General features: G+C 42.2%; 1 protein-coding gene across 1 annotated transcript in view; it reads right to left on the minus strand.

Moving 5' to 3' along the window:
• LOC108152344 (high affinity cGMP-specific 3',5'-cyclic phosphodiesterase 9A) overlaps window positions 1-12,568 on the minus strand; it is a 158,768-nt gene that overhangs the window by 31,886 nt on the left and 114,314 nt on the right. The window contains exon 4 of the mRNA XM_017281608.2: window positions 3,980-4,305. Within this exon, the coding sequence (XP_017137097.1) occupies window positions 3,980-4,305 (326 nt within the window). The remainder of the gene's footprint in view (window positions 1-3,979; window positions 4,306-12,568) is intronic.

Below are 12,568 nucleotides of genomic sequence, written 5' to 3' on the forward strand. Positions count from 1 at the left end.
CTCATGAAAATTTCTAGCAAAGCTAAGTGAAATCGCGCAGAGATTCCCGTACCCCGCAAAAACTTACAAATCAATTGGTCTCTTTTACGAAAAGAGAGAGAAAAAATGCGATGCATCGGCTGCTACACCAATTCCCACGCTTACGTATAATTACTTATAAAATACATTGTATAAGTTACATAAATCTGAAGCTCTCATACATATATACAGACTAAGGACCGGATAAAACAGTAGAGCCGCGACTTTTGCAGTGACTCACAACGTTTCCGCTCGTTTCATTTTGTTGCGTCATCGTAAGCAATTACTTGCCGATTAAGTCAATCGGAACTATTCGGGAAGCAGCCATATGTACACATGAATTACCATAAGTTATATGTTGTATGTAAGTGGAGCAATTAGAACTGAAGACTTCTTGGATAACAATTTCCCCATGTAATGTCGTTTTCTGCAAAATTTTACCAACAGTGAATGTGTGTCCTCAATAGAGAATTACTTCTTATAGCTGTCAGAACTTTAATATTATAATTTGTATGGTAACTAATGATTTCGATCTATCTAATCTCTATCTTTCCATAGTGTTTTACTTGTGATATTTGGTTTGGAATCAGGGAAAACAGGGAATCATTCTGAGGAGTACTGCAGCTTACACATACTATATATTGGGGTTCTCCATAATTTTAATCGAACCTCTTCAGTGTGTGGGATGCACAGGTACTTTCAATAGTGTTTCCCTGTTTGCCTCGATTTCACCTAAAACCCAGGCTTTCAAGCCCGTCTTGGTTCTTTAGGGCTGCACACTCTTAAAAGATTTTTGCCCTGATTTTTGTGCGGTGATGCAGGGCAGCCATACAAATATTGTACAGCAATGACGTGGACACTGATGACGCTTACGCTGACAATGGCGGTGACAACAAAATGGCCGTGAAAACAATGTTGGCGGCTCCCTCTTTCTCTCATTCTCTCCATCGCTCTCTGTATTTCTGTTGGATGTTCGTGTGTGTATTTCTGTTTGTGGGCTGTGTGGAATTGCCATGTTTTGTCTAGCACATAATGCGGTTTACGGTCAACATATTTCCCAGTAGCAGCACCGGCAGAAACAACAACGAGAATCATAATGCAATTGTCATTTGGATGCTGCTGCTGTTGTTGTTGTTGTTGCAATGTTCTGCCTGTGTGGGCAACCGTGCGTATACTTAATGCTCTGACTATCTGACTCTGTCGTCTCTTTCTCTTCTGCTCAACCACTCTCTGCCTCTCTCTTTTTCTCTCTGGGGCACATTGCTAATTTCAACTTTCATTTTGCCATTGTAGCAGAACACCCCACATTTGACTCTTTCAGTGGCTCGTCCGTCCTTGGCTCCCATTCCCATTCCCTATCCTACCTTATGCCACTCTATCCCTGACCCGTTTGCTTTTGTTGCCAGGAAAATAATTTATTAAAGTTTCCATTTTGTGTGCGTGGTGGTTTTTTTTTATACGAGTATTTCTTTGTTTTAGAGCTTCTCAGAAAGTTGAGGGGAACGTGTCCGAACAGTGAAGCCACGACTAAGTGAAATTGCAATTGCAATTGCAACTATGAAATGAACAGGGAAATTATTTTAAATCATTTCGGCCTTAGCTTTAGCTTGTGTCCAAGTTAAAGCCGAATATTAAAGTGAAGAAGGAAGAGAAAGCAAGGAAATAATATTTTATACAGTACGAGAAACTAAAGGAAATACCACAGCTAATCAAGTGAGCACGGACTGGTAGACACCTTACAACACAAAATCTTTTAAAGAATAAAGATGGAAAGAGATGATTTGAAGTATTATTTTTTTCTTTTAAACGTACTTTGCATGCGAAAAACCATGATAACATGATGGTTTGTATTAGTTTTTAAAGAACAGGTTTTTGATTCTATGTCCCCGGCGAATAGAAGCAGCTTATGCCGTGTTTCATTTGCCAAAAATGTAGGTTAAACAATGTTTCGTTAGCCCTTGAGCAGCCAAGTGGGTCGCCGGTCTAAGTGCTGCCAGAGTAGGCCTGGTGCTGGTTTAGGGTTTAGGGGAAGGCTACGTCAGTCGGGATTCTTTCTTTCTATTTTATTTTGCGCAGTGTTGGGTGAGTGACCATTTTCCACAGACCGTCTCCTACCCATCGCCTAAAGTGTTGCTATTAAAAGTGAGGCGAATTTCTGGGTCTTCTTCTTTGTATCTCTCTCGTATCTTGGGTGGTATCTTGGCAGCTAAAAATAGGCCTTGCTTCAACATGTGTACACATACTAGTTTGTATCTGTAGCTGTTGGTGTAACTGTAGCTGTATCTGTATCTGTATCTTTGTGTGCATGTAAGGATTGCCCTTTGGCGCTTTCGTTTATTTTTGCATTGCATACAACGGGGCGTGAGTATTGTACATATCTGTGTGTGGATGGTTTAGTTGTAGTACGAGTAGTACGTTATGATATGGAAATACGAGTACGAGTATATATGGCTACATGTAAATTCCCACATTATATCGATTGCAATCTTCCCTGGCCTCCTGCTCATCCGCTTGAGGAGCACACACTTCCCCACATTCACATTCATTCATTCTAAGCTTCCTCCGATGTGAATAGTTGTGTATATGTATACACATGTGCTGTGCTGTGCTGTATGAATACTATTAATATAATGCGATATGAATCACTTTGTGCCTGGCAACAAGGATGTCTCACTAGGCCACTCGGATGTGAAATCCATTAAAGCAAAAGTAAGCAACTTCTAGCCAACAAAAGCAAAAGCTGGTAATACTCGAAGAATTCATCCGACATGGAGTATGTATTTAACTTTTAAACAATACTGAAATTTTGATAGAATATTCGAAAAAATTGAGAACAAGAAAGAGCACTATTTACCATATTTTCTATTACTCTATATTTTCATGACAATTACATTTCCTTATCTTAAATATATGTAGAATGTAAAAAGCAGAGCTCGCAAAATATTCTTAACCAAGTTTTTTCTATGCTGTCTGTCCACCGAAAGGACAGAGAAGAATGAAGCAGACTCGCTTACTCTAAATAACACGTATTTTCTCACTGTTACAAATGTATTTCAAATTTTCACCCAGCCCCCTTTCGCCCCCACAAAGAACGAAAATCTGTGGCATCTACAGTTTTATAGATACGATGAAATAAAAAAAGCAATATCATAGAGAACGACCATATCATACAGATTTCCGAATCTGCCGGATTAGATCGGATCATTATTATGGCCAGAATGAGCAATCACACACGTTTCCTTGTCTGCTCTGCCTGTCGCTCCAGATGAGTGCCTAGAGCAACTAGAGAAACTAATTTTAATAACCTCCTATGATATGGCACTGTCACAAGTGTATTTCGAAATTTCGGCCGTACTCACAAAGGACGAGAAAAGCAAAGACTCTACGAAATCGTAGACAATGACCATATCTTCTAGGCTGCTGAATCTGGATCTGATCGGATTATTATTATAGCAAGAAGGAAAAAATCTGTTTGCAGTGGCTAGGCAACCCCAGCCACGCGCTTACTCATTCTCTCTCTCTTTCTCTCTCTTTCAAGCACTCTTCGTAGTACAAGGTGTGCGTCGTCTGGCGGAAAGGAGCCATACTGACTGAGTATCTGGTATAAATGTGGAGTAGTGGCCGTAGCAGTTTCTCACAACTTTCCCCTCGTTTGTTTCACTCTCGTTGGTTAAACAAAGCGCGTGTTGAAAACAAACGATGCGTCTTTTTTATCCGATTTTAATCTGCCATAGGAACCAATGGCCAAATATCGTATTTTTGAACGTTGACCTCAAGTCGGCACCTCTAAGCGTTGTCTAATCGGGTTGAAACTTTATATTTTATTGTTTTATAACAAAAGGAACATTTTTAGACCCTGAGACCTTTGATTCCGACACATTTTGTTCGCCCATACAAATAAGCGCAAGCCTAATAAAAGCATACATATTTAATACCTTAATAGGTATAGAAAAATACTCACCATTTGGGCAACGCAGAAGCAATGGCGAAAATTGTGGAATGGAACCTCATTATAGTGCTTGTAGACCTCGTAGAGCCACTCGCGAAGCGTCTCCGCAGGAATGCTAAACTTCTCAATGAATCCCAGCTCGATGAACATGGTCTGCATCAGGTGGATGACATCGGCGTCGCCCCACTCGTACGAATCGAAGGCGGGCAGGCGCAGGGCGGCCTTTACTTCGTCCGAGAAATTGGTATCACAAATTTCCAGGAAACGACGCTTCACCTCCTGATGCTTTGGTAGACTGCTTTTACGATGTGGCGGTCCCAATGGCCGTTTGGAGAGACCTTCACAGGGGGAGAGGCAGATAGAAATAGAGAGAGTGGGGTTATTGGGAGGAGCACAAATTGAGGCAAAAATTTGGATACCAATATTTGTTCTACAGCTGCACTTGAGCGGAAATCTGTCGAGCGCTCGAGCCCGTCTTGTCATCGTTGCTCAGTTGTTCAAGCAATAAATTAATCGGCAAATTGAAACAGGAAATACAGCTGGAAAGTCTCTCCGACTGACTGGTGGCCATGGCAATTCGGATTATTGAAAATACTGATACAGAGAAAGAGACTGAGGAGAAACGAGGGAGGAGGACCACAACCAAATCAAAATCCACTTGCACCACTGGAATATATCGGAAATACATTGGCCGACTCTAAGCCGGTAGCACATCTTCCTCTCCAACTTCCTTCCTCTCTCTGGCATTTCCATTGCCATTGCCACTTCCAATCGCACAGGCAGAGACACGGACGAAGCTGCCATCCTGCTTTGTTTTTTTTTGCCAGTGCCATAGGCGGGAAATTAAATTTTCAATCGGTGACACGCTTCAATGGGTAAAAATTAACCCAGACACCACACCTCGGCCCTGTACCTGAACGTGGAGCTGGAACCAGTACGAAATGATTCACAGCTTTAACGAACGGAAGTTGCCAAACCCCAGCCCCCCAGTCCTTAATCCCCATCCCAAACACCTTTTGGGAGACAGGTGTGTTCCAACTAAACCTAAATCTTTCGCCTCAAATTTTAGCAGGCAAATGAATCAAAATATTTTCTGATTTTGTGTGTTTACTAGGAGGAAATAAACGCAGCCTTCAGCCTCAAGCCTAATAGAGTTGCCCAACGCAAACCCAAAACCAACGAGGGGGAACGTTGTGAGTTGCTGCGGAGACCGCAACTCTACATTTATACCCGATACTTAGTCAGTATGGCTCTCCTCCGGCAGACGCCGCTAATATTAAAAGACACGACAAAGAGTGCGTGCGAGAGAGACATAAAATCAGTCTGAGCGTGACGTTGGGCGCTGCGTAGCCACTGCAAATTGATTTGTTCCTATTGGCTATAAAAATGATCCGATCCAGATTCAGCATCCGGATAGATATTGTCATTCTGTATGATTGTGCGTTTTCAGTTTTCTCGAATCTGCAATATTGTGAATGCAACAGATTTTCGTCCTTTGTGGGGGCGGAAGGGGGTGGGGCGAAATTTTGAGATATACGTTTTATAGTGAGATCTAACAGAAGTGCGGATACCAAATTTGGTTACTCTAGCCTTAATAGTCTCTGAGATTTGTGGATGCCCCAGATTTTTGTCCTTTGCGGGGGCGGACAAGGTCCGATATCACAGGATTGTGGATACCAAATTTGGTTGCCCTGGCTCTTATAGGTTCTGAGATCCTTGAACTCATATTTTGCAATTGTTAGAGAGAGACAGAGCGAGAAAGAATGAAATTGTTTTCTTGATTCTGGCTATAATAATTATACGATCTGGCTCAGATTTTATAGTCTTTGAGCACTAGGCGCTGATAGGGACGGACAGACAGACAGGGCTCAATCGACTCGGCTATTGATGCTGATCAAGAATATATATACTTTATGGGGTCGGAAACGATTCCTTCTGGACGTTACACACATCCACTTTTACCACAAATCTAATATACCCCAATACTCATTTTGAGTATCGGGTATAAAAAGAGTGAAACGTTGTGCGGCCGTAGCCGCGACTTTACATTTATATTTATACCCAATACTCAGTTACTCCCCTCCGCCAGAGGGCGCACACATTCACGACGAAGAGTGTGTAAGACAGAGACAGAAAATAAGTACGCTACGAAGCCACTGCAATTTCATTTGTTTATTCTGGCTATAATAATAGTCCAATCTGATCCAGATTCGGCAGTCTGTTAGATATAGTTATTCGCTACGATTCGTTTTGTATTCGTTGTTGGTTTTCTCGTATCTTCAAAATTTTCGATGCTACAGATTTTCGTTCTTTGCAGGGGCGGAAGGGGTGGGGCAAAATGTGGAAATATTCTTGTGCAGTTGCGATATCCCAGGAGTGTGGATACCAAATTTGGTTGCTCTAGCTCTTATAGTCTTTGAGCAGTAGGCGCTCATAGGGACGGACGGACGGACGGACGGACGGACGGACGGACAGACGTATAGACATGGCTCTACCGACTCGGCTATTGATGCTGATCAAGAATATAAATACTACTATATTCCTACTAATCTTATATACCCCTATACTCACTTTGAGTATCGGGTATTAAAAGTGATAACTAGTACCATCACCTGCTTAAACTCCAAAATAATTGGAATTCCCACAGAAAAAATGCATTTTGGTACTGCCAACTGAATTTTTGGGCGTTGCCACTTAGCCTGTAGACTCTATGGCATCACTGGCATTCGCTGGAACTAGAGCCATATATATATAAAAATGTTTATAAAATTATAAGTGTGATGTGGAGTATCGTCATCTCAAGACGACTTTAATTATCTATCTGCAATGCTATTGAGATTCATCAATCATCAAGGAAAGACCATTAAAAAGGTTCTTTGGAAACACTGCAATTAATTGCATTTCTATAGGACCACATCCACCTGCACATCTGCACATCCCATTTGAAAAATGGGCATAAACCACTTCAGAACTGATTGGTGAGCAGTGTCAATTTTTGGATAATTTTACATGAGGCTCTGGATCTTTGCAAAATAGTAGAAGAGGAAATTTCTTTCGAAGGACTTGCCACGACAGTAACAATTCTCCATTTTCCCTTGTTTCGGTGGCTGTATATCCAATTTGTGGGTCCATCCTGGCCATTCAGTCTGGGGGGACAACTTCCTGCCTGGGACTACCTTCGTCCTGATTGGTGGTGGCCGGCTACTATCTCATCAAATACAGGGAAATGCTGCAAAGATTTAATTGTAATGAGAGTCTCACTTGTCTGGGAGATCCTGTTGCGGGGCTCCCGGGCCCTCTATATTCACAGGTCTCACCCACATCACAATTTGCCACAAACGGCAAACGGCACCACTCTTCGAAATTTGATTAAAACGCTTCCCTTTGAAGTTCACCTACCCGACGACCCATACACACACACACACACACAGACATACAGATACAGAGTAGTGGTTGTCGCAGTGAGCCCATGCCACCTACACACACCAACTCTCTTTGCACCCACCCACATATGCCGTTGTCGGCAAATGCACGCCAAACACTTTGCGGGCCGTGGTTATAATTAATTTACTGCCACTTACAATTTTTAATTAAGGCACTGTCGCGTTTCAGATATGTTATATATGTACATATACATACATGTGTACTACTATAGTTATTCTCTATTTGCACGCGCAAAGAGAGAGAGAGAGGAATATTATAGGATAAAGACAATATGGTGGGTGGATGGGTGCTGGTGGGGTGTTAAAATGAAAGGTGGGTTCATTATTTACCAACAGATTGATTTACAATGAGGCTGAGACTAGGCGATTGTGCCTGATGAATGGAAAAGCACCTGCAATGGGGAATTAGAAGGAATAAGCGAATCGAATGGCAGCTGGCCGAACGTAGCAAGGATAGGCAGGGAGAGAGACAGTGAAAGTGATTGGCGATTTGTATGGCAAACCAATCAGTTAATTGGAATTATGGCTTGTGGCCATACAGTGCGCTGAAATGCTACGACATCAGCAGATGCTATCATCCGAGGAGTTTATTAATTGACTTAATATGTCTGTGGAGATAATGTTTTTTATCCCCAATCGGCCGACTAATTATTTCGAATTAAATAAAACACGGCGCAGAAATAAAATTACGATATGTCCTTTAATGCGTGACATCCAAATTGCAAGTGTGGCTTGCCTGCCCTTTACATTGCCGCTCCGATCGCTAAGCGCAGCTTCGCTCGGCCGACGTCGGTAGGCAGACGCAAAGCGGAGATAGCGAAGAGCGAGCTGGCAGAGAGCGTTTAGCAGGGCAAGCAAGCGCAAAGCTTTAACAAACAAATGAGTGACATAGACATAAGTAACAAACAAAATAAGCGGCTGAGGGCGAAGAATTAGGTGCTATTTGGCAAGCAGCAAATCGGCTGGGTTCTGCTCCGAACAATGTCCATTCTCAATGCGATACTTGAGTCAATTCAATTAAATTTCGGGTTTTTGCCAAATCTAAACTCTGCTATAACTGACTGCTGGGAAGATTATTTTACAACAATTATTTAAAGAACGTTGATTCTCATCAGGTTTGTATTGTCAATTTCGATACTTTTAAAGGATAAGCGACAAGTCCTTTACTTTTTCTGCTTCCATCAGAATTTTATTCAGTTTTATGTTTGCACTCAATGTTGAATTGAATTACAATTTTTCGATATCCGGTGAGCTTCCGCCCCATCTCCCACAGATGACAGGTTGATCGATGAGTTCTGCCAAAGACTTATCCCCCAACTTCGTCGTTCCACCGCCACCGCCCCCGTCCCTACCACTTTTATCAGGAAGAGCGACAGTCTTTCAGTGCAACTCTGATGCATCGGGTGGCGAATACATTTGAAAATGTCATTCGATTTTCTTTATGTAGCATTTCTTCCGTTCGTTTTTCTCAAACGCGACGACAGTCGTCGCAGATGCAAAAAATTGTCTGTCAATTATGTTGCGGTTGCAATTCCTTTGCTTTCGGAAAGGCGGGAGGGAGGCAGCAAATCGATGATTGATTGGAATATTGCATATGAAAAACGACAAAAACTGATGCTTGCGACAGTTGCGGCAACTCCAGGAGCACAGGACCGCAGGACCACCTTTCGGTGGCAAACCACAGCTCAAGGATACCACAATTGTTCAGTTGATTAGCAATCAAAGTAATCGTGTGGCCCGCCAAGTGCCATGTGTGGGAATTAGGGGGAGGGGTAAGGGCGGACATGCAGTTTCGGTTGCCAATTTGCTAGCAACATGTCGCTATACATGGGCTTTTCCGGCCCATGATAAATTAACTCAATATTTTGTGTTATATTTCGAGATAAGTCGAGCGATTCTAGCAATAAAATTTGCTGCTAAATGTTGCCATTGCAATCGAAATACAAAGAGGGGTGGGTAGTGCACCTACACCCCTTCTCACATTGCGCATACGCATTGTGGCACCCAGGCCATCACCATCGCCATTACACTCCATTCTACTGAGCTCGAGTCCACCCCTGCATGGCCATTTATCAGCCTGGACAAATTTGCTCCTCTGCTGCTTGGACCACACTGCCATCTGCCATATTCTATTTGCCCCAAAGGATATGTTGCATGCAGTTTGGTCAAGTGACGCACATTCTCATAGCCAATAATTCAGTTGTTTTTACTTTGCTACTGCCGTGGCTTCAGGCTTCAGCAAAGTTTATACTTTTCCTCCTCTTTTGTTTTGTTGGGCACAAAAGTTGTCCATGCCATTTCTTTGGGTCGCCTTGTCTCACATTTGTTTGTGAGAATTGCTGAAGGAACTTAAATGGAATTTTATGGCATTAACATTAACCAAGAGCTGCCAGAAAGTAGGGTGCGGGATCAGGCAGTCTTCCTCCCGTATTTGAAATATACTTTTGTCTCACAAACGAGTCAGCTGACAGATGAGGCCGCAAGGCTTGTAGGACGTATTCGAAAGTGTCCAAAATTATACAGTTTTCCGTCTTGGATGCCAAATGAAAACGAAAATTAATCTACGAAAATACGCAAATAGGGTAAGGGAGGAAATTCGTTTGGATTATCGGTGAAATTTATAAATGTTCAATTTGATAATGCGGAAGCAAAGCATCAGAGAGGGAACTCTCGCTCTCTTACGAATAAATCATGCATGAAGAAATTGACGAATTGGGATTGAACAAATAATCCAAACTCAAATTTTTTAATGATAATGATTTTGTAATGAGATATTAAGAATTAGGGAATGAACGGTTATATTAAGTTGAGCATTTCAAAATGGTACTAATATCATCAATAATTTATATATAATTTCGATCAATTTGGTGGGCTTGCACCACATTTAGATACGCCCCGAATAGATCGAATATCATTCTTAGTCTTTACGTCATGGATACACCTTTGGTTTTCTCTCAACAAGAGGGCTAGTAGTAATTCCCCTGAGATTCGTATCATCGAATAGTATGGGAAGGTAGTTTACTTTCTGTTGAATCCCAAATGTTTGCCATACATTCAACTTAAAATTGGAGGGACTGGGGCTGGGACAATGGAAGTCCACGGGCTCTCCTATAAATCAATGCTCAGTCTGGGGCATGGGGACTGCTGGGACAGCCCTTTGACTTGAGGACAATGTCATAAATTATGCAACTGTATGGGGCCTAATTTTACGCCTAACAATATGCAATAAAATATGAGTATGAGTCCTAACAACTACACTCCCTATTGTGCCCAAAGAAGGGAAAAGAATTTTACCCAACAAAAAAAACAGAGGAAGGCCAAAAAAAAAAAAACGGGGAAAACAACTCGCTGATGTTGATTATGGTCGCATTATGTGTACAAGCTGTCGTATCAAGTGTTTTTTTTTGCGGGTTCTGTCATGGTTGCTGCTTTCCTTTCCTGGGGTCCCATTGTCCTTTGGCCCCTTTCGTGCTGCTGCTTAGCCTAATGACCCCCGTTGCGTTGTCTAATTAATTAATGGATTGTAATTAATTATTTAACACCATGTTCTCTTTGCTATATCTCTCTCGCTGGCGCTGTCGCTGGAGGAGATGGAGAATGAGGGCCGAGGAGTGAGTGTATGTCTGTACGTGTTTTTCAAGACTCATTTTCATAGGGGCCCTCGTCCCCTCCTCTCCGCAGATAAGGACCGGGAGGAACTCCACAATTCAATACGCATGTTAAACAAATAACAAATGACAAATTTGGGACACAATGCGACACGTCGACAATCCGACCAGAAGGTAAACACAAGGTTAGGACGTTGCAAAATAATGATGAGTGCTGCACGGTCCACCCACCTATGTCTTTCTGCTCACGGGAAACGGTGAACAGGAAAAAATTAACAAAAAGAATTAGGCACAGTGAAAGAATGAGGTGCTGCCCTGCTTTTGCATGGATAGTAATGCTTGGTGCTGGGCTCCACTACAAAGTATTCACAAAATCACTACTATACTCATGCCTCTTGAATGCTTTCGATCATTTCGAATTCTTCCTTCAGTCAGATTCGGATCACCCCGAATAACTAAAAACCGAGTGCTTGAACAGTGGACTAAAATCAGAAAGTTTCGTGCACTTACATATCTCTGAAGTCCCTCAAAACATACTGCGGAGCTCGTAGTGCCTTCGGTTATGCCATTCAACGAATCTGGATCGGATCTGATTATTATTATAGCTAGAAAGAACAAATCAATTTGCAGTGGCTACACAACGTTTTCCAGGCGCTTATTCATTCATTGTCTCTCACACACTCTTCCTGGTGCAGTGTGTGCCCTTTGACGGAGAGTAGACTGACTGAGTATCGGGTATAAACATAGAGTCGCGGGCCTGGCTGCGGCTCACAACGTTCCCGCCCGTTTTTACACTGAAAAATGTTTAACGAATTTTTGTCTTTTATCTGGCGCTTAACATTCTCTTGCTTAATCTGAAATCCATTTTCTTTTTTGTATTAAACAATAAAACCGTTTCACAAATGAAGTTTTCCAAAGCAAACGAGAGGAAATGTTGTGAGTCGCTGCTACGGCCGCGACTCTACTTTTATACCCGATACTCAGTCAGTATGGTTATCCTCCGCCAGAGTGCGTACACATCGCACAGCGAAGAGTGTGTGAGAGAGACAGAAAATGAGTAGGCCGCTTACCACGGTGCGTAGACTCTGAAATTTCATTTGTTCCGTCTGGTTCCGTTCTATATTAACGATCTGATCTAATTCAGACTCAGCAGTCTGGTCTGCCACACATTTTCGTTCTTTGTTTGGGCTGGATGCAGTGTGATATTTCAGGAGTGTGGATACAAAATTTCGTTGCTGTAGCTATTGTAGCCTCTGAGAACTAGGCGTCAAACAACACGTACGGACGGACAGACAGCCATGGTGATATTTTGGTGATTCATTTACCTCTTAATAAATGTGGGCTCGATATCGATCGCACGCATTGCATGTGATCAAAATGTCAAAATAAGACCGAGCTGGAATAATTTTCAATTATACAGTAGCTCTTGATAGTTCTATTACACTACTCAACACGACATTGACGCTGTGAACCAAACCGACGTTTATTTTGAGGATTAGTTTATTTTTAAAAATTTTAGTGTAAAATGCGGCATTAGAAGATTTGGTTGC

The sequence above is a fragment of the Drosophila miranda genome, chromosome XR, assembly GCF_003369915.1.
Source record: "Drosophila miranda strain MSH22 chromosome XR, D.miranda_PacBio2.1, whole genome shotgun sequence".
Lineage (NCBI taxonomy): Eukaryota > Metazoa > Arthropoda > Insecta > Diptera > Drosophilidae > Drosophila > Drosophila miranda.